A 26,133-nucleotide genomic window follows, 5' to 3' on the forward strand; every position below is an offset into this window, starting at 1 on the left:
ACCATGAATACACAAGAGGCGAGTGGGGTGGAAGGACGTGTGCCCCACTCACGGTCTCAGCCAGGTGTGCTTTCGCTCTGTGCCACCTTACTCACTCTGCAGAGCAACCCTATCAGGAAAAACCACTATCAACTTTTGGGCCTTTTTCCTATGCATCTGCAAGCACAACAGCCATTGAATGGTCCTGCACGAGCAGGCACATGACGTATACTTGAATATCTGCCTGTCTTCTTGCTTTTAATCTTAATACTACAACTCAGACATCTCTCCAAGTTTCTCTCTCTTCGTTGTGACAATATGGTACCTACATGTCAATATTTATTTAGCCATGTCCCTAAATTTATATGGGCTTCAACTTTTCTAAAATGTTATTCTGGTGATTATTTTTATATACGTATCTTTGTTCATTTGTTTTACTATCCCTGTACATAAGATACCTAGAAGTAAAATGGCTAGGTTTTAGACTCTTCATATTTAAAAATTTGGTAAATACTCTCAAATTGCCCTGGAGAGAGAGAGGCTGTACCAACTTATACTCAAAACAAGAATGATAAAAGATGTCTTGGATGACTTTTAAAAGAAAATAAAAACATTTACAAATAATCAGTACTAGAAGTCAAAATAATAGAAAGACTTACACTGATTATCTTAGAAGTAGTTCAATAATAGGTTTCACAAAAAACATTAGATTGAGTAGCATTAGGTTTTAGCAACTCATTCCACAAAAACACTGCCTTAAGTCACATGAAATGGGATAAATACATGATGATCTAGAAGCTATAATGTAATGAATACAGAACTCCTTTTCAAACTTTTATGGAATTTATCACCAGTCAAAAATAAAACACTTTACAAGGGGCTTCATATTAATTATTTTGTCACAACTGGAGCCTCATGAGAATGTAAGTAATATTTCTTGGCATACATTGTTAGGATTATCTAGAACCCTTCTGATTTCAAGTTCACTTTCTAATGCAGAGCTCGTCTAGTGAACAAGACTTAATGACTTTCAATAGTTACTCTTAGAAGCAACACAACATCACAACTTTTGAGGGTAAGTGTCATTCAAGAGTCTTATTCTTATTCTTCTAAAATGTTGACAGATGTGCTCTGGATTCCACCAAATTTCTATTTGTAAAGAGCAGCTGTTGTCTCAAACAGCTCCTGCTTGGTAGAAATGATGTATCATTCTTTAAGAAACCATCCCCATGAAATGATGATTATCAATAGATAATCCAAGCAATTTTATATAAAGACATTTTTTTTTTTAACATTATTATGCCTTCCGATGACCCAGCATGTCAGAATATTTTAGAAGTTGTTACAGAGAGGAACTAATGGGCTCCATGAAAACTCATCCCAGGAGAAACTCAGTTAAATGCATTATATTTCAAAAAAAGTTTCATCTGTGGCTGACACAAAGCATTTCATCAATGCAGCCTTTTTCTGGAGCCCTCTAGTACAGAAAGCTTTTTAACTTACTTTCCTTAAATTTGACCACTGAATATGTTTTTGTGTTCTTTTTCATATTGTGTTACTCAAATGGTGGTCTCTGGATGAGTGGCAGTGCCTACACTATATATAACACGAGAATGACTACGTGAGATTAAAAGTATCCTCTCAGTTTGTGAACTCACCTCATGGCAGTTCCCATCACTGGCACTGGACCAGGGGGCACGTGATGAATAACACTGTCTCCCCAACCCTTCTGCTAGCTCAAGGAACACACCCAGAAACACATTGCCACAGATTCAGAAAAACATATCCAATGTGTTTAGATGTGTGTATGTGTTGAAGTAACTTCTCAAACAAACTTAGAAATCTAAAGCTTCTATAATCTGGGACTTCTAACTGATGTCCAAGAGTCTATAAGGAAAAAATACATGGTCCTTAAAGTTGTATAAAATGTTGTTGTTATAGAAGTGCGGTAATACACATTTTATACAGAAAAACAACTAAAACAATGTATGACAATTATTTCTGGGTGGAGAGAATACAAAGAACTTTTACTTTCTAATTTTTATATTTCTGTACTACTGGAATTTTTTACATATGTTAATCACTTTTGCAATCAGAAAAAAAGCTACTTAAAAATAAATCACTCTAGTAGTTTCCTGGCACTGACTTAATTTACAAGAATGTGTTTTATGACCAGTGTTTCAGGAACCTATCTATAAACTAATTTTATGCCTATCTGTCTATATAGGGTAAATCTTCCTTGAGTATTTTTATATGCTTTTAAGAAGTATCACAAACTCTAATCTAAAAACGCATGTGTCCATAAAAAACAACGAATTCTTACAAACAAAGTATTAATTATGTCCTCTGTTTACAAATTTTGAAGAAGTTACAGAGGTAAAGGTTCATAACCAGATTTAAAGAGAAATAAAAGTACTGTGCCAGGCCTAGCAAAACAACACTTTTGAGTTTTAATCAGTTGTTGCACTTACCTGAGAGGCAGTGGGAAAGGGAAACAACCACAACCGTTTTGTGAGTGTGCGTCCTGAACAACTGCAAAGGCTTCGTGTTCTTAGAGTGAAGGAGCTAATGACTGCAATATTCCAATCTCCCTCCAGCTCAGTGGCCTTTTTGGGAACAGGACAGACACTCTCGTGGTACTAACTAGCCTCAGTTTCCCCAAGCATGGCACACTGGGAGAGATCGCCTTCTGTGATGTGGTGGCAACAGAGCAGACAGATGCTGCCCGCAATGCTGGGCCATGATTCTTGTTTTGACGGGCCCTTCCCGTCATCTGTGCCTCCCAGGGCTGGGGTGTGTGACCTGTGTAATCGCACAGGGTCCCATCCATACTCAGAAGGGCCACACTTTTGGTCTCTTGATTTAATGTCCTGTTGTAGCTCACTTGAAATTTGAACAAGGATCCTCAGGTTTTCATTTCGCACTGGATCCTGCAAATCAGGTAGCCAGTTCTGGTGCCTCGATCCATGAGGGGGGCCCAGCAAAGGTGAGCAGACCAATGGGAGAGTCAGATTCTGGCCTCAGCTCTGTCCCTCACAAGTTCACTGCCAAGGTAGGCCACGGTGCTCTGGGCTTTATTTTCTGTGTGTGTGTGTGTGTGTGTGTACCTATACACACTTGGGTGCCCCAACAGACCTCACTAATACAACATATAACATAGTAAGGTATAGGTGCACTTAGAAAACAACCACAACAGGTAATTCTGATACCTGGGACTGAGGGTGGGGCTGTGTAGGAGCAGAGACTATCCCTCACTGAATATGACAGGTGTCATACCACGCCCTTTCAGCTTTAACAGGATGTCTGCATTCTGAAAGAGAAAGCTATTGCTTCATTCACTCACCCCCACCCACTTTTATTACATGCTGGTGATAATTAATCATATTACTATTATAGAATCTTTTTATTTCTCCTCAAAGTTATACCACATACTAAACAGGTTACATGTGGTTTAAAAATAAAATGGTGCATTGCCAAAGTGAATTGTTTCATTAGATTTTGTCAAAACTGAAACATGATTATTTTTAAAAAACACATACATAGAAAATGACCAAAAGCGTTCATATTACCTTGTTAACTTTCACACCTTCTTTTGGAGTTTGTTTTGTTGCTAGATTATACCCAATCATCTGTTTAGCCAGCTGTCCCACAACTTTAGGGCTAAGAGAAAGAGAAAAAAAAGAGAGAAAGAAAGGAAAGAAAATCAACATCTATGTTGAAAATCATTTTAAAGCAGAGTCCATACTGTATTCTCATGTCCACACTGCCCAGGGACCACCTCCATGCCCAGAATCCACGGGCCTTTCTGCTCATACCTACTATATGCCTAGCACTGTGTCAGTCTTACAGAGAAAAAGCTAGAAATGGAAGGGAGGGAGGCAGGGACGGAGGGAAGGAGGGAGAGAGAGAGAGAAGGAGGGAGAGAGGGAGAGAGCGAGGGAGGATAACTTACCTCTGTTGTCCTCTGCCCCCAAATAAATTAGCCACAGTAAAGAGACAAGGCTGAGATGCATAACCGATTTAGGTAAGAGTTGAATAACAAAGACTTGATAGTGGATGATTTGGGAAGCACTGGCCAATGAGGGGGATAAAGCTGAGGGTAAGAATCACAATAAGTAAGGAAAGGAAAGGGATATGACCTGAGAGGAGAGGAAAAGTGTTCAGTGCTGGAGACCTGGGATCTAAAGATGAACAGGTAGGCTCAGATACAGGAAAACGTGGACTCTATCAGACAGGAAGGACAACTGATGCCACTGGCAATGGGGAGCCATTGTAGTTCTTGAATGGGGAAGTGACACTATGGAAGTGGTATTTAACTTGTAAGTGGTATGTTTCCAACAATTAATGAATCATTGATTGTCTAGGAGAGACAGAGTGTCAAGTTTTCAACAATGACTGAAGATAAATCTTTTCATGGGAGCAGAAGAAAAACCGGGGCATTGCCAGAATCAGCCTATAATTTGTTTCCTCTGTTTGCTAGTTACTGCTCCTACCCCCATCCCAACCCTCTCTCTCAGTGCTGCTTTCAATAATGAGCAAGATCTTCCACAAACTGGTTGGCCCATAGATAAGGAATTAAAACCTCCAGACTTACTCTTTTGTCAAATGAACGCCTCCTTTCAAACCACTACTGAAGATACCTTTTCCTCTTCCTCCAGCTAAGATCTGGGCTTTTAAAACAATTTCTTTTGCATCTGAAAAAGGAAATCCAGAATAGGTAGTTGATTTTAAATTCTTTTTATTTTTTTTTAAGCGACAAGCCACAAGGAAAGTGGTAATGACACATCACTTCCAAAAGTGGTAAAAGCTCTCTCAAACCAACTTTGAAAATGAAGGCGATAAAGAACTTCTAAAAACATCAATGCGCCTAAATGCAATGGCTGTTTATCAAGCATATTCAAATCTCTCCTACCCGTTGAATCTAATGCTCCACTATCCCAAGGGAAAGCAAGGCGTGTGCTCCCTGTCTCTTTTGAGTGTCAGAAGATGCTAAAGAAATCTAGGCTGGAGGTGTTAACTTCCCTGTGTAATGACACTCCCATGTAGCAGAGGCACTGCTCTGCCAGTCAGAGACTCTAACTACCTGTCAGTCATCGGGGAGATCAAAGGAAGACCGGATTACTGGGCGGAAAGGTTTAAAGACAAGATGCAAAGAGAGAATGTAATAACTGCATTGCTGGACACTAAGTTTTCTGAGCAGTTGTTCTATTTGTTGATAGGGTTGAGTAGGGAGGAGGAAACTGATTACAACTAAAAGCTAGTAATATTTTTCAAATGTTGGTGGGGTAACAAAACATCCCAGGGAAGGTGGTTGTGGAATCCTCTTTTCTCAACACACTCAAGGAAAGAATGAACTGTCTGATCTTGACCTTTGAGACCAGAGTCGTGAGCTCAGATATCTTTATGGGCCTGGCAGAGAAGTTGGGTGTGTGAAGCAGTCCTGTGACAGAGATGGGGCCTTCAGCAAACGGCAGAGCTCCCCTCCTCAACCACCAAAAAGAAAGAAAAAGGCAGCCCCCAAATCAAATACGTTTAATAAACCATACACCTTCGGGCCATAGCTGGCATCCTCGTGATTCATAGTTGTCTAAAACCAGAGAACTAAGTCTGACAATCTTCTATAAGGCTCTAATGGTTTTCTGGTTCACCATACCAGGTTTAGAATCCAAGACTTAGGTGTTAATCCAGCCATATACCCTTACTGAGCTGTGTAACATTGGGCAAGTTACTTAATATCTCTGAAACTCAGTTTACTTGATTGTGAAATGATGATAAAGATTGTTTTAAAAATTCAATGAGATAAATGCATGTGACTGCTTTATCTCAAGTGCCTGAAACTCATGACTAAAGAAAGACTATTGCCACAATCAATAGTTCATGTATTACCTTTGTATATTGTAAAGATTCAAAAGGATTATTTCCACCTGAGCAGAGGTGGTAAAAATAAATTGTTGGTATCTGCCACCATTCATGAGAGCTATGTTGGCTATGACTGTTGATGTTCTCGTTACTCGCAGGCAGCAAGCAGGCAAAGTACAGAGTGAGCCAGAGAGGGTTTTATCATGAAGGAACTGGGCACTACAGAAGGATGACACTATGAAGGCACTGGGTAAGACAGTCAATCCAGCTGATGCAGACAAGATTTTTAAAGTTCCTCGTCTTCATTTGTTGGTCCTCCTTTTTCCTGTATTTGCTTATACTCAGAAAACCAGGCTCACCTTCTCTCAAACGCTCTTTCTTTGTGGTGCTCTATACTCTCCCCAACAATTGTTTCTGCCCTTGATGTGAACCATCATAACATCAGTCAAACCAAGTCTTATTATAAATGGCTTTCCATCAAACTGAGTAGAAGACAAGCTGTGATGACCACTCATTATCAGAAACTGACCAGGAAAGGAACTGCGTAAACCAGAATTCTTAGGCTAATGCATGTAAGACAGTGACATGAGCGAGGACTTTGGAGTTAAACAGACCCAAGTTACAATCTCCCAGTCCGCCTGTCACTTTCGTAGTACAGAAGAGGAGACGGAGGCTCAGAAAGGGAAAAGTAGCAGCCTGGCTGTAAAATGGGCATACTAATCTATAGTGTTAGAAAAGGCGCTTATCTCAACAGCTAACACATTAAAAAATAGCCAAATTACGATAGCTATCGTCATTGTAATCAGCCAAAATAGTGGCAGACAGGAAGATATTCCCTATATCTCTTTTTAAGACATCAAGTGGAAAAAACATTTTTTCCTGTCTACTCAAATTTCTAATTGTGATCTCTTCAAATTCTTTTAAAAGGATAACCTGCATTCCATTGCCATTAGCAGTTTTCATATCCTTGCCATCGGAAGAAAGAAATGCTTTCTTCTCCAAGCTTTCTAGCAGCAAAACTTGAAAGCCAGACAGAATACCTAATTGGTCACTGTTAGTTGGCACTACACAGGCCAACTGATCAGCTTTAGGCACTAACCATCAAGAAACACAGCTGTTGCCTCCACGAAGCTTTGCCAATCACGTGTGTCACTATTTGACCATGTGTCATGTCAAAGGACTCCATGTGACCCATTTGGTAGTCTAACCAACCACTTCCAACACTGTGGAGACATATATTAGGTCAGGCAAATAGAAAAAGGGAAAGGAAATGATCCATGTACAAAAATAAGTTCACTACAATCATCGCTTCTGGTCAGATCTCCAGTACTTAATCAGTACAGAAGGTTAGCAGCACAAAGTAAAGCGAGTTTTTCTCATCTTGAGGGAAATTCACATGCAGCAATTTGATATATGCGGTTCTTTTAATCAAGGTACTAAAAATTAAGTAAAGTGACCAAATCCTACTGACCAAATCCTATCTAGCCTTTTCATTCAGTATTTACCAAGTCGATTCACACTTAATGTCATTATTTCCATTTTATTTAAAGATCTGATTTCTCCAAAAATTCATTTGGGAGGTTTTTTTCTTTTTCTTTTTTAACCTTACCGCCCTAGCCCCCAACAGAATTAGAAAAGAACACCCCATACACAACACTCAGCTTTTGTCTGAATACATAAGATGGCTGTCGTGCGGGAGACCCTGCTCGCTGCGCCATTTGTCGTGCAGGGCGTCCGGTGGGGGGCGGCTGGCGGGGTCTCTGCTCCCGCTCCCCACACAAGGATGCAGGACATGGTGAGGCCAAAAAGGAACACCCACGGAGCCACAAGTAGGGGAGTCATACCACTATATTCTCTCTGGTGGCACTATACTCTCAATGGAGGCTGGATCCACACTTGCCAGCCCAGCCACCATCTTCTTGCTAGCCCCCATTCTTTCTCTCCTTCTGCTAGTGTAGCCACAGCAGTTATATTAGTGGCCAATGGCTCACTGGTTACAGCTGACGGCCAACTAGCCACAGCTGATGGCCATCCAATCACATTGATGGCCATTTACTACCTGAGCCAGGCACCTGTCTATGTGAGGCCGAGAGCCTGGAAATTACTTTCTGGGGCTCTGCCCCCACAATGGCTTAACCATATTTTAAGATAATAAGCTAAAAGGAGATGGAAAGAAAAAAAAAATTACTGTAATAGGTTTTGTATGGAAACAGATTATACCTATCTATACATTGATAACCATATTATTGGACTCTGAGTGTTATAATCCAGGTCTGTATACCTCCAAATTCCTTGCGCTTAACTATGTCTGTATGCAGTAGCCAAAATATTATGCAATGCATTCATTTTAGTATTTTGTTCCTTTCCTCGCAAGTTTCTAATAAGCAGCAGTGTTCATGGCTAGCCTTCCACTCAGGTTTGATGGGAACCTGTTTACTATCATTTATACATACTTTAGGAGAAAAAGCACTGCAAGGGACATACTTGATAAACTTCTGTAAGACTGTCAAATACCTTATCAGTTAAGAGAACAATATTTATAGCCATCTAGGAAGCCTAAAAACATTCCACACCCTGGACTTGTTTAGTTCTATTAGCTGCATTAAAATAACGCTTTCTCAAGTGATTTCCTCTCATTTTTTACCACAAATGTTATTCTAATTATAATAATACAGTTTTATAGCAAATTTTATAGTCCTCCAATAGTCCCATGCTGGGTAATTAACATTCTTGGAAGCATTATTAAACATAAAAGGAAAAAAATTAAATTCATTAAGGAAAGCATAACCTATATAGAATAAATAAGAAATGTTTTTAATTAGGCAAGCTTTGTAAAGTTGGTTCACTTTGTTTTTTTCGAGATGCCATTCAGACAGCATATTTATGCAACATATTGTCCACATGACATTGTTTGGAACCATAAGCAAATAGACCATGGTAAATATCTGAAAATGTTTATCAAGAATCTTGATAAAAAGAAGCTATTTTCCACTATCTTTTTTAAACAGTTTAGTGATGAAATGAATATTTGTGTTACCAAACTGGTTTTTATTCAGCATTGCTGTCTTCAAAAATATACTACTTTTCTAAACGCAGGATGCAGCACAATTTACACTGACATTGCAGTGAGACGACTGCTATGATCGTCATCGATTTCAAGTCAATACCATTGGAATTGTTGGAGGAACTATGATTTCTACGGTTCACTGACTGCAGCAAAATTGGAATATTCAGTTTTCAGTACAACTGCATGGTATAATTGCTAGCATGGCGACCACCTTTCATGAGGTTTGATAGAATTCTTAATTGAGAAAGTTAAAATGTATTTCAGGTTTACCTATTGCTATAAGGCAAGGAGAAAGGGGAGGGTGAGGCAAAAGATGAGTCAAAGATATTAGAGAAAAATGAAACTTTAAAAAGAACACATAATTATAGGGTGACAAGTTAGAAGCCTAAGTGCCAATTTCCCAATGAAAATGAGCTAACTTCTGCGTTTTCATTATGACCCCAGAACCCAAACTTAAAATTGGAGAATAACCCATCTTCAGTCATTACTGTAATATCTCTTGAGGACTGATTCCTATTTCCTCAAATTGTAACTAGGTCACTGGGAGTAGGTCACTGTAGTGGCTCTTTCCATAAACCCAATGGCATCTCTGAGCCTAAAACAATTATTTCAACTTTCAACATATCGCACATGGGCTCACCAATGTTGGGATAGAGAATTTCAAACATACAAAACATCAGAATAATCTGTTTCACTATTGGTCACATCTCTTGACTGAATTAGGGTTAGAGATACTTGGCTCTCCATCAGACTGCTGCTACCCACCAAAGATTAAAATTGCACATACCTAACAGTGATTTTCAAATATAAGTCAAAGATGGAACTAGGATCATCTCTAGGACCAGGGTTTTGTGACACAAACAGGAAGTTTTCCAGGGAGACACTATTTCATATTAAGAAATCCTTTACTGATAAGGCTTTTTACGTGAGTCTTAAATCTTAAATTTCCTAGTAAATATGGTGGCCAATTAATTTCTTATTATCTAAAATAATTCCTTCATTTGGATAGTGTGGGTATATGAAAATGCCACTTTGAACAGATTACTGATTATAAAGTAGACAATATTATTACCTCAAGACAAAACATGCTTTTGTTTTCAAGAGAAAAATTTTAATTTTAGTTCCTATAAAAATTCCTAAAGTATCATAAATCATTGTTTTTACATATCGCCATACTCTTTAAAATATTGTTTATTTATTACTGCATTATAGGCTTCATTAAAATCTATAATGACAAATTAGCCTACTCGTCTGATTTTGTCACTGTTGTTAATTACATTCATAACCATTAATACACACTTCGTTGGTAATAAAAATTTTAAAGCAAGATAAAAATTACCTCCAGACAGGCTCAATTCAGTTGTCATATCTTACTCTTTCTATAGTCTAGTACTAATAAAGCAATCTTACATTTTGCCTATAAGATTAAAATATATATTTCTGTAAGAAAAATTAAGGATAGAACATCATAACACTAATGGTAAAAGTACCCTGTGATCTTATTAAGGTACCTATAGTTAATCAAAGAATTTCTAGTACTATAAGATTGCAACCATAAGATATTAAACAAATCTTTTTGCAAATGAAAAATGAGAATTTTTTTTAGGAGAAATTTCCAAAAGAAATCTACTGTGTTTAATACAGATTGCAGGATGGATTAATGATATACATTAATAAAGGGATCTGTGTAACATTTGTAACTTCAGCAGATCCTAGAAAGAGGCATGGAAAATGAAAAGCAGTTATGAACACCACGAGCATTGCTACTGTATTTTGTGGTACATTTGAAGGGGAAGGATAAAGGAAAACCAGCTATAAAAAATTTTTTTCTTTTTTTGTTCTGATTTTCACACCAAAGACGCATCCAATCAAGGTTCCATTAGAGAAGCAGCAACACTCTGAGTTATGGATAAAGGATTAACTGTAGGAATTAAAGCTTACACAATTGTGGGAGACTTGGAGAACACATCCTGGCGAGGGCAAATCCCTCCTTTAGCAACAGACATCTGGAAACTACCTGATAACAGGGACATAAAAGGGGATCTCTGATTGATCTTGACCAGTGACAAACAAGATGGGAATAAAACGTGGCAATACCCAGAACTGATATGGGAAGATAAACTCACAAAGGTTTTATCTTCAGTCAACAGGGATGACTCTGAAATTTAAAATGTATGTAACACAAATATTGCACCCATATTTAAAGATGTTTCTTTCACTTTCACAGTCATATTACTAGTATTCTGAGATCTCCCATCTTTTCGATTAGAAATCTTCATCTTTTCCCTATTTCCTCTTACGTAAGTCACTTCCTCTAACTGGCCCTCCTTTTGGTGAAAGATGCTCTCATCTTTCTGGAATCTGTTGGAATCTGTCTGGAGCCCGCTCCGCTGTCTGGTGACCATCCTCATTCTGCTGCCCAGGATCTACTGCCCACACCACTGTTTCCCTTAGGCTGCTCCCTCTCCACCATCAAAGAAGATTCCCTCAGCTTCTCGTGAGTGCGTCCTTTCAGAGGACCCAGCTCCCCTAGCAGAGTGGCTCAGCCCCTGGTGACAGAGCTTTTCCCTTTGCAGCAGAGTATCTATTCCAGAGGGGACACACTCTCCAGTGAGGCACAACCTCATCCTAAACCTGAGACCCCTGTGTCCTCAGAGCTGCAGCCCCTGCCGCCCAGCAGTCTCCTTTCCTCACTCACAGAGATCACCTTGCAGGAGCCCTTACCTTGCTAATCACCTCTGCTCTTTAGAGACATCCACTCTCAGGCCCATTATATGTCTGATTCCCCAATTGCTGAGAACGTTCAAAATCCCTCACACAGATTCCTGAGCCCAGTGCCAATCAAGGAATAGGACTGGGCACTGTTCCATGCTCCGGAGAAATTCATGCTGCTTAAGGAGCATCTGGAATGTGTGACCTAAGACAGGAGGTCTACGTGCTCAAAGCTCACAAAAAACTGTGCGGTAGAGAAATCTATCTTTGATAAAAATCAACTGCAGAAATAAGGATTTTCACTGCAAAGTAATTATAATAGTGAAACACTGAAAACAACCAAAATGTTCATCAGCATTTGGACATTCGGGATTGGGAAATAAATTTTATATATCTACATAATGAAATAATATAATATTTGTATATATTATATATATTATATATATATATATATATAATATACATCTTAACCATGATTAAGTATATCTTTATGTATGAACTTGGGAAAATGCCTACATACACTCTAAGCTTCAAACACAACTTAATGATTAATATTTTAAAAAATAAATACATTTGTGAATAGTCATAATGAAATCTAAACGGATAATACTAAAACTATAAACTGAGGTTATCTTAAGGGGCTAGGGAGTAGTATTATGGGTGGAACATTTTATCTTTTCAGTAATGATTTAGATGTTTTATGCAATTATCATGTGTTGTCATACAAATAAATAATTGTAAAAGTTTAAAATGTAGTAAAAACGTAGGTAGTCATCCATAGTAGTTTATCTTAAATATTTAAGTATTCCTCTCTGTATCAGCCTTCATAATTTTACTATATTGGGTCAGGGGTGCCTATATCTAGGGAGGCCTTCAGAAGACTGTTCCGGAAACACAGCTCATGACCTCCTAGAGTGTCATGCAAGAAAATCGAGAGTGGCAGAAAATTGTGTTTTGCCATTTTAAAACATCTATTGAGCACATCTAAAACATCTACTGTGGGGATTCAAAGATTTTAAAAAAAGTGGTCACTGTATTCCAGAAACAAAATCTAATGGAGGAAATAGATAAACAGATAATTATTGAAAATGTGAATGCTATAATAAATATTTAGAACAAAGTACAGTGAGAAGGCAAAGTGGTATCAAGTCAAGCTTAGTTACAAAAGGGAGAAGAGCCATAAAAAGAAGAGTATTTGATCGGTGTCACAAAGAAGAGCTGAGAGTCTTCCAGGCAAAGAGGGCTGGGGGACAGAAACAGGGAGGGATAACAACTAAGTCATCCACTTAAATTAGAAATCACTGTAGCACAATTCAAACAAAGGAGTGAGGCATGCCAGGTTTCAGCACTGAGAATCACTCAAATTTGTTATTTCAGATATTCAGAAAACCTCTACATATTAAAGTTTATTTCTCTGGTGGGGGCTAAAAAAATTAATACTCTTCTTCCCACCCTCTAAGTTCTTCTAGCTGGGCTAATAATCAAATTAACTGAGACAAATTAACAGGAGAAAATCAAATGTTTAATACATGTGTGGGGGGAAAGCACATAAACATGAAAATTCCAAAGACTGTGAGGCAACATTGGGTATATAAGAAATTTTTGGACAAAGAAGAAAAGGAAGGAGGAGTATTAGATTTCCAAAGTGAGAATGGCCAATTTACAGGTAGTTGAGGAAGAGAGGAACATACACGGCAGGGAGGGTCTTGCCGGGCCATTCAGAACCCATGGGACACGGGGTGTCCAGCTAACAAGGCTTGGAGTCTTCTGCACTAATGCTAGGATGAAAATTCTTAGTGTGAGTAAGCCAAGCCTCCTTCCTTAAGCAGGTTTTTCTGTCTGAATCCCTTGGGCAGAAAAGTTGGGAGGAAGCTCCAAGCTTCCTTCTAAGTCTTATTACTTAATAAACAGTTTAAAAATCAATATCCCAAAAAGGCAGCTTCAGGGTGGCAAAACATTGGTTCCTTTCACCCTATATACAAGAACAGCACATACATAGAAATACACATTCATGGTCTTTGTTAAATTTAGTTATTTTACCCTAAGTGCGCTTAAGATCTCTAATACTTTTATCATGGTGGTCTTAAAAAAGCCCCCAACCTGGTAAGCTAACTCTCAAACAGGGCACCTATCAAAGCTCTCCAAGGAGTCCATGAGATGCAAACTAAGACGTTAACAGCAGCATTTATAAAGTACAGGAGGTCCAGCCCCTCCTAACCCACAAATAAACAGACATTGCCAACTTAAAATTTGCTACAATTCCAAATGACAGAGATACAGAACTCCAACGATGGCCTGGTGATATTGCCATCAAACGGAACCTAGGAGGTTTTTATTTTCTATTTTGAAGTGCTAAAGTGGTTGATGACACGCTGGAGTTAAGCAGAAGCCAGGAATGACCTACCTCAAGAGAGATGAAAGATCTCAGAACCACTTGCCCACGATACACACATCTACTGAGGGCCAGAATAAATTGTTATGTCACTTTCAAATTGCACTGAGTTTTAAATTGCAATGTCTTGCTCTTTTATTGCCTGTCCTGATCCATTCATTGTGTCTGAAATCTAAATCTATTGCTTGAATGTTAAACACAGAGGACTTTAGATTGCATCCTGGAGGATGAAACCGTGCAATTTCAGTGAACTGAGAAGAGTTTATATTTGGCTGACTTTCAAGGGCTGTGAAGGCCTGAGAATTATTCTGTCCTTTCTCTCTATGCTAGCTTTCTTTGGTTTCCTTCCTCCCTTCTTTCTTTTCTTCCTCCCTCCCTCCTTCCTCCTTCCTGCACTTGTACCTTCCCTCAGTCCCTGCCTTGTAAAGCTTCCAGGTTATTTAGGGGCATAGTCACCTCTGAGATGACTAACTTCAGTTTCCACAGCCAGACAGCTCAGCACTGACTTCAAATCCCACGTCCATCACACCCTCCTCAAAACCACTCCCAAATCAGGACTTATGAACTCTAACCCCTGTGAGTTAACAACCTGCTCTGTATCTGACCTCAGAAGCCACAAGACCCGGCCCTGCTTTCTTGGACTGTCTTCAGAACAAAACATTTCTGATTATCTTTGAAGCATTCAAGCTAGGGTGGTCTCTTCTGGGACTTTGTGTATCTTTTTTAAAAATGCATGGTTTGAGCAAGAATTCATACAGGAGGGAGCCAGGGTAAGTGTTATAAATAGAAAATTAAGGAATTAACAAGTTTGTGTGTATTTTACTTCTTGGGGAAAATAATAATAAAATTTTGTTGAGTTGACTTTGGAATCGTAACACCTAATACAATATAGGAAAATACCCAAGAGCTAGCTGGCATCCATATCTGGTAAAACTAAAAGGAAATTCTGGCAGCTTTTAAATAGTTTTCCAGTGGTATTAGCATGGCAGACAAATCAAGTCCTGTTTTACACTTGACCAACCCTTTCAGCGTACCTTTGGAAATCCCAATCATTGTAAAATATTTATGTCAAGATTCACATTTCGTTATCGCAGCTGGGAAGCTAGCATACACGAGTAAGTCTACTCCAACCCACTGACAGCTCACTGCCCTTTCAAAATGCGGCCAGTATTTGTTCTATATCCCACGCTCTCCTTTAACACCATAGTTTTTTACTGTTTTCCACTTAGCTTCCAGCAGCATGCTATCAGACATCCAGAAGTAAATGGCACCCCCACAGAATGATTTGAAATACTCCTTTTGTCCCCTAGCACTGGTATCCTTAATCCCAGCTCATCCTTTCTCTTGCTTTCCAGCACGAGGTTGGAACAGCTGTCATAAAGCATAACATGATTCAACTGTGGAGGGGAGGAGAGCTTGTTACCCTAGAATTTCCCAGGACACTTGTCCACAGAGCTAAAAACAGGAGATGGCCTAGCCTTAAGCAAAGGGAGCAATTTTTACAAGCAACTAAATTAACATGGACTCAGGATGGTTACAAACTCTAACAGAGCAGATGCCACCGCTCGTCTAAAGTCCCTTCCAGTTCAAAGGAGATGCCATGCCGAGGGGGCTCCAGAGATCCAGGGAGGTGTTCTGTGCAACTCCATGAAGCCAGTCTAGGCTTCGCTAACCACACCCCTCACATCTTTTTCAGGGTGAAAGTTTCTACTCAAGAGCGTGCACAGCATGATACAGAATGAGATCATCTCCTTCTCCTGAAAATGACCAAATGCGAACCCCAAGCACATAGCGGGCCCTCAGCCTACGATCATTCATTTATAAACATCACATACTTTGCATTGTGAAATCATAATCACAGAGTTTGTTAGGAGCTTACTATGGAGTAAGATTTGCGCTCAGTATGTTCCTTGTCCACATTTAACAAATAACCCAGCTGAGATCGCACCATCCAGTGACACAGCTCCAAGAAGCAGAGTCAGGATTTCTAAGCTAATAAGATATTCTAGAGATTATGCTTTAACCTCTTCACATAGAGCATCATTATTGAAAAATCTCCAATCATATATAAAAATTGAACGAGTAAACATCCACATATTCACCACCCAGATTCTACAACTGCAAACACTCCACGACATTTGCTCTATCACTTATCTCTCCATCCATCGCAGCACTTCTTATTTTTTCATGCATTTCAAAGTGAGTTGCAAACAGCAGCACTGTTGCCCTTAAATGCTTTAGCACACATATCAGTAACTAAAGTTTGATATTTGTCTATAGTTCCTTTTTGAGGAGCAATAAAATTTACATAGAGTGATTGCCCAAATCTGAAGTGTACTGTTCAATGAGTTTTGACAAATGCATATACCTGTATGACTCAAATCTCAATCGAGAAATACATTATTGTTTCTGAGAACATACTTGTATTGTAAGAGTGTCCTTAGTACAAAATAAATAGGACTGGCATTGCCAGTAGGGATGTACAGTTTGTTACTGAATTTTCACTGAAACTACACATCACAAAATGCTATATTTGTACACCTCAGCACAAAGATCGTCTCCTAATGCCTGGCCTATAGTGGCACCCAGGAGATCTGCACCTGTGCGATGTATGTGAAAAGGAATCAGCACCCTCACCTCTAAATCAGAATCCTGCTGGAAACATTCCTAATTAAGAGTCAATGATACCCAAAGCACTGATTTCACAAGGGATTTTTTTTTTTTTACCATGAGCATTCGTAACTTTTAGAAAACAACTAATTATTTAAAACATGAATTTTTACAGCAGTGATGTTTTGCAAGCTGAGAGGAAACTCAATAATAGTTGTACAAAGGTGTTTCCTTGTACCACGTCTGTCCTAGTATTTTGGTGTGACTATCCCATGTTGAACGGTAAGGTTAATTCTCCTGGGGATACTTGCAACCTCCAGAAAAGCCAGGATGATGCTTGGAGCCTTGGTCTGATCTTAAGTGATAAAGGGATGAAAATGACGGTCTTTAACCCAAAGCTTTTCTATGTTGTCAATGTCACTGTCAGTTGCCTAAAGCTTAACATTGGTGGAATCCAGACTTTTGATAAGCCGGCAGGGTTTTTGAAATAAAAAACCAGAAAGTATTTTACAGAATATAAAAGCCAAAACATCTGTGTTACAAACTAAAGTATATTATTCTTGCAAACTTTAGAAATACAGATATAAATGCCTTAAAAAAAAAGTCTGAAACGATATAAAGCCCCCATCAACATTGGTTATCTATAGGGGTTGGGGATTCAAATAATTTTTACTTTCTTCTTGATAGTTTTGATATTACCTGTACTTCCTAAAGTGACTACTTATATCATTTATAATGAGAAAAACTATTTTAAGACTTAAATAAAATATGTTTATTTGACCTGGTAAGAACAGTAACAATAACACTGCTAAGTGGGGGCGTGGGGTGGGGGAAGCTTGCTATAATACAAAATATATACCATTAAATTTATGTACATGTATACATATGTAACATATATACTAAGGATAAATTAGGAATAAATATACTAAAGTATCAACTGATTATTTGGAGGGGAGTAGATGATGGGTAACTTTTTCTTCTTTTTAATTGCAAATTTGCTACAAAGAACATGTATTACTTATGAAAATAGCGGAAGAAATAAAAGTTATTTTTTAAATGAGCTTATGATGATTGTATTGTGCCTGAGACGTACACAGAATACTGCCATTCGGCTCTATTGGGCTAACCACCACCGCGTCATTTCACAGGAGTGACTCAGGATGGATAGGAGCAAAACACTGCCCCTCTCGGGTTCAAAGCCAGCCACTGGTGTTCCTCTGTGCCGCCAGAATTAGCTGTTTCCGGCCCATGTGGGCAGCCTGGGTGTCATCCCTGTGAGACTCAGGACAAATCACTGTGCCTCAAATATGTTTCCTTAAGGGGGACATAATGGGGTGAAGCGCCCCCTCGAGGTACCTCCCAGCTCCAGCATTTGGATATATACACGCGGAATTGTTAAAACACGTCCTTCCTAGGTACATAAATTCACCACCTCCGTAAGTCCCTCCAAAAAAAGAAAACATACTGGAGATGAATGGAGAAGTCCGTGAGCCACAGGCCAGGTGGCTCTGGGTTAGGACACAGGCTTTGCCCCTTACTTGGCAGGAAAACAGAGCCTCAATTTTCTCATCTATAAAATAAAGTTGGTAAAAATAGTGCTTACCTTTCAGAGTCGCTATCAGTATTAAGTGAGAAAAAAAAAAGTATGTCAAGTACTTACAGTGAGTGCCTGGCTTATACTTACTTGGACTGCTTATGCTTAAACTTGATCATAAGTACCAAGTAAATGGTAGACAATGATGACAGTGATGAAAATGCTGTGCATTGAGCAAAATAACTTTTATAATAATACATCTACTAATACTGACCTTTATAAGTGTTAAGAATACAAAAAATACCTGTCTTGTATTTTTTTCTAGTCATTCAGAAATGATACATAAAATGTGCTCATAGTTGATGATGAGAACATATGAGTTCACAACAAGTTAAAAAGGGTCAGATGCCTTCAAGTGATGGAGTGATGAAAATGACAACATTTAAATCTTTAGACCTTTAGCACTAACCTGCCACCTCCCAGACAGACCATCACTTTTGTAAATTAACTGGGTATCTCTGGATCCCTGATCCGAGTCCCCTGCCACAAATGCACACAGTTTTTATTTATATTTGAATAGTTTGTTTAGTTCCAAAGCCTGCATGCTTCCTTGCTTTTTGCCTGGCTCCCTTTTCATATCCACGGTTGCCGTGAGGCCCTGGCCCATCCGCCACGTTTCCTGGCAGAGACCATGTCACTTAACTCCATCTGGAGCTGCTCAACTCCAGGCCTCATTAGCAGGCTGAGGCTTGTACCAGCACGTCCTCCCTCCCCTAGCACCGATGCTGGGGCTGCTTCAGCCCTGGGGCAGCCTGCAGGGGAGGGAGAGCGAGCTGGGAAGCAAGCTGGACACTGAGCTTGGCTGGTGCTCTGTTCATCAGCGTTAGGACACACAGTTATCTGTCCTTTAGTGCCACTACTGCTAGGGCTGCTACTGTTACTGTGGTGCTTGGAGTTGTTGCTGTTCATCACTGACTACCCACTGAGGACTGTTCAAAGGACGTTACACACCTCATGTCATTCAGTGTTTACATCAGCCCTCTGCAGGACACACCATTCCTAGAGAGCAAGGACACGGAAGCTCAAAGAAATGATGTCCTTTGTCCAAAGTCACATTGTAAATTCCAGAGCACAGGATCCAGCCAGAGCTGACGGTCCACCTTTGGGACCTGAGCATGGCCAGCCGTTCCCCTCACCCACTCAAGTCTGGGAGAAGAAAGATATCAGGAGGTGGGTGAGGTGACAGTGGTCAGAGATGAGGCAAGCCACCCACTTTCAAATCCAACCAGAATTCCTGTTGATGACTTCTGGGCTCTGCCAATTAAAATGAAGAAAAAATGATGACTCAGTAACAGCAACAACAAACACCTCCTGTTTTGAGCAATATGAAAGGGCACCCATCGGGTAGCTCACAAGGATTTGTAGCTTCAAGGATAATTCCCTTTATTTTCTATTTACCTGACCGTCTGTAATAAAACCACACCTACTCCATTAGTGTATTTCCTCAATACTTATATAATGCATGTGAGAAAAGACAGCAGTCCAAATTGATGGGATGAGACAGTCACAGAGCAGTTGTGGCCCTGCCTTCTCTGCAGTATTGTTCATTCAGACAGGGATGTCGCTGACACAGGAATCCAACAGTATAAACCTGAGCCCACTGTCTAGCATTAGGGACCCTGGATTTAAATTCTGATTCACCTCCTACTGAGCTGTGTAAAATTTTAAGTCACTTAACCTCTCTAAACCTCAGTGTTTTTAACCTATAAAATGGAAAGGGTAATAGCAAATATCTCACAGTTTATGGGGAGAATTCAAGGATGCAATCCATGTAAAGACTTTGAACAAGGCCTGGCAACATGGCATGTGAATAATGAATGTGGGTTTTATGTCTCACACCCTCTGATCTGGCCCCAAACAGTTCCTAAACAATCTGTCAACCTTCACATCTTCTTCTAACAAATGCAACCACTGCTTGAGCCCCTGCTAGATGACAAGCAATGTGTCTGGGTGCTTCACATCTATTATCTCTAAACCTCCCAATAATCCCATATGTAGAAATCACTGTCCCCAGTATTCAGTTGAAAATACTGCAGTTCAAAGGACAATATGTGACTTGTTGGGAGTGTGACCTCCAGGCCATGTTTTTTCTATTAGACCTTCCATCCCAACCATGGGGGGCGGGAATGTGAATGTTATCTCTGCCCAGGGCAACAGCTCTTCTGCTGAGGGCTGACATTCCCCCACCTCCCCAGCTGCCCAGGCAGTATCACCAGAAATCAGCTCTGACAACGAGCTGATTGGCATCCGGTCCCTGCCAGGACTATAGTCTTGCCCACCACACATCTTTGGTTACGGCCACTGCAGCAGGGAACAGTCCCTGTGTCACTGTGTTTGGGAGACCTACCCTGTTTCCCCGAAAATAAGACCTAGATGGACAATCAGCTCTAAAGCGTCTTTTGGAGCAAAAATTAGTATAAGAACCGGTATATTATGTTATATTATATTATATTATATTACTTATATTATATTATATTATATTATATTATATTATATTATATTATATTATATACCTGATCTTATAGTAAAATAAGACAGGGTCTTATACTAATTTTTGCTCCAAAAGACGTATCAGAGCCGATTGTCTGGCTAGGTCTTATTTTCAGGGAAACACGATAGGGAGGCTTTGCTGCAAAGAGCACATTTGTAGTTTTAAATATTTGCTGTAGTAAAGTGACAACTTTTTAGAAATCTTTTTTCTTTCATGAGCCTTTGAGTTCAACTTGTAATTCTTATCATTCTACTTATAAGTTTAAAATTTTAACATTCACTTTCAAGGGGACTTTTGATTAATGTTCAAAAAATTCCAGTTGGACACATTAAATTCCCTTTCAGTAATCAGTATCACTTACAAATTTAATTTTCTTTAACATTTTAAACTGTATTTATAATCATATATATCCATTTTTTTCTTGAGCACTTCAATTGTTTGACCCAACAAGCAACTTTCTCAAATATTAAATTGCACCAATAATTCCCTAACAAATTAAAATAAAAGTTAGTGAACTTTAAAAGTATTACAGTACTGTTCATAATTTTTGTCAAAATCCTTATCTTTCAACATAAAAATTACAACAGTAATGTCAATTACACAATTGAAAACACATAAAGTGGAATCAATATCTACTGTTAGTTACTTTAATGTGCCAAATTATTTTAACATTAGAAACATATCAATTAAAAAATATATGCAGATAATTAACAATTGGTTAGGATTAATCATATTGATTTCAAATTTTCCTCATCTGTTTAACTAAGTTCTAAATCTACCTGGAGTTGAAAGTAACATAACAACTAAGGAAACACTTTTTAAATCCCATGTCATGGAAGAGGTCACAAATCCAAGGAACTGAGGTCACCCTCTTAGCTGGACTGGAAGGGACTTTTCATGTGCTCCTAATAGACAGGTTGGAACTATTTTTAATAGTTGCAGAGAAAAATGGAGACACCCCCGACACACACCCCACTAAGCAGCGTGGTCTTGCAGATTATGTATAACCCAGGCTCTCTCAGGTTATATACCACCACCTAATTCTGCCAAATTCCACCTGATTCCAGCAGACCAAGTCAGCCACTCTGTAGGGCTTCAGCTAGTACCTTCACTTACTGCATGAATGTTTAGTTTGTTTTCTTAGCTTTTTAGGAATTTTAGTTGTCTCCTTATTGTTTGTGAACCTTGAATGCCATTCCATAAGATCGTTTATATTCTCCTGTAATTCTTTTCAGCTTCTATAACTTCTGTCACTTGACCTAGGGAGATTAAATTCAGCATCACTGTACCTCTGTAAATTTGGTGCTGGCCTCCTTCACAAAACGTCTAAAACGTCTCCTTACTGCCTAATGGAATTCAGAATTATTTGTGTTTCCTTCTTCGCTAGCAGGAGTAATGTTTGTTTCAATTAGGTTAGTTAGGTGTTGAAGGACCAAAAGTTTTAAATAATAATTACAAAACTTTAAATAAGATAGGAGTTTATTTTTCTCTCATATAATGTCCCGAGGTGACTTGTTAAGAACTAGTGTCACCAGTCTACAACCACCACAGTCCTTCATCATATCACTTCCACTTCCTGGTCTGCCCTTGGCCGGACCTAAATCACAAGTCCACAACCAGCTACAAGGGAGACTGGGAAATGTCTTCACTCCAGGCCACCATGTATTTGGTGAAGAACTGCGGAGTCCTCTGACACCTGAGAACAAAGGGTGCTGGGGCAGAAAGGGAAGTGTCAGAGAGTACTGGCAGCAGACCTGCTGGCGCCTGAGTACAGTGTGAGTGAGTGAGATGGGGGGGTGCCTCACAGACACGTCAGCGGCATACCTGACAGCACCCCAAAGCCGAAGATGCTGGAGGGTATGGGGGTGGGGCGCAGAAAGCATAGTTAGGAAATTGGCCGTATGGACAGGTTACAATAAACTGAGGTGATAAGTATTTATGAAGATAAGGAGAGCCAGGTTTCTCACTGTTGGAGAAAGTATTTCCAAATGCAGAAACATGGGAGGCTAGAAAGGACGCTAGGATTTAGAATTGGAATTGGAGGTACTGACATAAACACAATGTTTTTGGTAACATATGTAGACAAAGAAATGGTTATTGATGTATGGTGTATAAGTAAATGTGTATGTAGAGTAGAATGAATGCATGTATTTTATATATTTACATATGCATCTGTGTGTGTATATATACATATATGTTTGTGTGCATATGTGTGTATACACACCCAACTATTCCCTGAAGTGGTCTAAAAGCAATGACAACTCAACAATAAAGAGCACCAACACATGCCCACACTTTGGTTTTTAAATGCCATCTCTACCGGGAAAAAAACAGGGCTTCTTAAGGAAATGGCTGGTACCAGGGCTAGAACAAGAGAAGTACAAGTTGAAACAGGGACAGCGTGTACAAGAAAGTAAGAATGATGAAACCATGTCAAAAAGACCTAGGAACAGATGACAATCCATTAAATAAAACAGGAATTCATACATAGGTCCTTGATGACATAAAAAAGGCAGAAGGAAAAGCTCTTCCTTACAGTACATCACCAACTCATAAATGTACACAGAAGATGGGAATGAGAACCAACTGGCAGTCACCATAGAGACCAGGGATTCAGGCAGGAGCTGCCGCGAAGGGCCTGGTCGGGGGGTGCAAGTTAGATGGGGAACTTGACATTGGTGTCATCTCAGAAGAGCGCCCCACAAAACTCTAATCTATTACAAACGGGAAATGTACAATCTCAGGTAGAGAAAGGTCAGTGGGACAGGTCACATACTTCCCGATGTAACTTACTGTAAACAGCTGACCATGACTGTTAGGGCATTTTTACCAGGAATGCAGGACACTGGGTAGACCCAGGCTGAGAGACACTCTACAGACAGCAAGTCCTGGACACTTTTAAACAAGGACTTCAAAGAAAAAGAAAACACCACGGAAATCTTCTAGAGCCCAGGAGATTAAACAGACGTGACATGTAGTCACACAACAGCCTAGCCAACTGTCCCCCCATGTCTTTCCTTAAGGAAAGAAGAGTCTGTGAGACTGTGCCTTTCTGGGTCTTTGTTCCATCCTTATGTTTACACCTTATGTCTCTCTGTCTGGTCCCCAAAAGATGGTTTGCAGCCAAAGACGGTTAAGATATCTCACGGGAGATACAACCTAAGCCAGGCGGAACCGAGTGGGGACCCCAATGAGCTGCCTTAGAAGGATATGGGAAGGGGCCTTGCCTCCCCTTCCCCCTGCCTGGGAAAAACTGTTGCGGGCTCTGCCTTTTCCCTGGCACCTGTTTGTGAGAGAAGTTACAAAAACAACAAAGATCAGTTCTCTCCCCTTAGCTCAACGGAACTTACAAAATAAGAGACTTGACCCTTCTGACCCTGAGAAGGTACATACCTTGATTAGGACATCGTGGGACCTTGTGCTTCAGCTGTTGACTGACAAAGGGTGATTGAGATAAATATTTTTCTGTTATGATGTGTGATTTCAGAGACCGTGTACGAAACAATGTTGCTTTCTCTTGTTTTTGCATACCTATTCAATAAAAACCCCCAGTCGGCCATATTCTGGGCTCCAGTCCTCTGAGACTGAGAGACCCCTGGCTTTCAGAGATTTAACTGCATTAAGTCTCTGTTTGTTTCTTTCTAAAAAACTTAACCCAAACCGCTCCTTCTCGCACCCTCACTGCCCGTGTTGCGCTGGACACGACAGTGACAATTAAATGCAGCGTTTGCTCCTGACCCCGTTCCTGGCTCCGGGAAGAAGAGACACTGTGGAGACAGTTGGTGAGATCCCATGGGCTCTGTGGGCTGCATGGCACCAGTGCACCAGCTCTGGCTCCTGACTTGGGGGGTGAGTAGTGATGATGTGGTAGAGTTGCCTTGATTTGGGTGAAATATATGCACAGTTTAGGGTGATGAGGCATCATGCCTGTAGCTTCTCAAATGTTAACAGTAAGGGAATCTGGATCAAAGTAATATGGAGTTGTTTGGTAGTTAGAATTCTCCATAAGTTTGAAATTATTTCAAAATAAAGTATCAAACAACAAAAAAACTTCAGGGCTCCATTGTTCAGGAAATAGGAGTCCTGATGTTGAGTGACAGCTAGTGGTCTCTGCTGGCCAGGCCACAAATCATGCTACCATATCTTCTTATCTTTCTTGGCTTTGTTCAGCTTTGCAGTCAAATCCGTCTTCTCATTGTCTCTGCCTCACTTGTTTGCCGTAACATTATTTCCTTCCTTCTGATCCATCAATGAGATCCCAACCTGCCTTATGTCCAAACCAGTCAGTTACCATAGGCAACATGTTTTGGGCCAGATAACAAGGTGTTTTCAACATCACAATACCTGCACAGCATTTAAGAGCTTCTGGACACAACTCTGCCTTAAGGCGGGAATTGAACAGGAATAAAAGAATGGAAGAAACACACACAAAGAAGCTGGAGAACAAATGCAAAACCCAGGTAATGTGGGGAGCATGAGACAGCACAAACAAACTATAGAAGATAAAATAGAAATGACAGCAGGTTTCAGAGATACAGACTTGGGGCACCTTTACACCATGTACAAAGACCATCCACCACTAGCACAAAGACCAACCTGGACAGGTATTTATCCAAAAAAGTCCAATCAACAGGTCTCTCAACTAGAATTCTAGACATGGCTCTTACAGACATAAGGAATAAAGACCAGGAAAAATCTCCCTCGGTTTCAATTCCATGGATTCTATCCTCAGTGACCAAACAGAAGGTTGGACTAATATCACTAATCGCATGGCCATTTATATAACACTGTTGTTAACATCAACTTATGATGAATATAGACTGTGTCTGATGCCTATAATGAAGAGAATATGGTTATTCATCTTAAAAACGAACACCTTTGCCTCTTTTCACACTCATATTCCCCAGTCTATAAACAGTTATTGGATTCCACCACTGTGTGTCTTGAGCACCAAAATGAACAAAAGAGCCCTCAATGAGCCGAAAGTCTTAGGAAGGAGAACCACATAAATGAACAAATTTCATCAAAAAGCACATATGACATCAAATTGTTCACTATCTCTAGATTTACTAAACAAAGTATCAGACTTTAGGTTATGTTTTTATTTTAACTAATTTTACTCTATTTTAAAGTTGGAAGCCTAATTAGGGAAACTGAACACACACTAGAATTTACCATTTAAATGTATCAAGTAATGTGTGATATATCACTAAAATCAGTGGTTTCCACGCTCCATGGCTGAGCTGTATCAGAATAACTCTTATTACTTTTTAATAATTTAGAAATCCAGAACTAATGAACCAAAATCCCAGGAATAAGATTCAGAGTTCAGTGTTTTTAAGAGTTCCTCAGTAGATTTTGATACACAGCTAAGTTTGAGAACTTCGATTTAAATAACTGTCACTAATTCTACCAAGAGTGACCTTAGC

General features: G+C 39.6%; 1 protein-coding gene across 1 annotated transcript in view; it reads right to left on the reverse strand.

Moving 5' to 3' along the window:
- The window catches only part of SUCLG2 (succinate-CoA ligase GDP-forming subunit beta), a 253,427-nt gene that overhangs the window by 124,719 nt on the left and 102,575 nt on the right, over nucleotides 1-26,133 (reverse strand). The window contains exons 3-4 of the mRNA XM_019757202.3: nucleotides 4,574-4,673; nucleotides 3,549-3,639 (exon numbers count right to left, since the gene is read on the reverse strand). Of these exons, the coding sequence (XP_019612761.2) occupies nucleotides 3,549-3,639; nucleotides 4,574-4,673 (191 nt within the window). The remainder of the gene's footprint in view (nucleotides 1-3,548; nucleotides 3,640-4,573; nucleotides 4,674-26,133) is intronic.

Source organism: Rhinolophus sinicus, chromosome 5 (genome assembly GCF_057876585.1).
Source record: "Rhinolophus sinicus isolate RSI-liver-muscle chromosome 5, RSI-T2T, whole genome shotgun sequence".
NCBI lineage: Eukaryota > Metazoa > Chordata > Mammalia > Chiroptera > Rhinolophidae > Rhinolophus > Rhinolophus sinicus.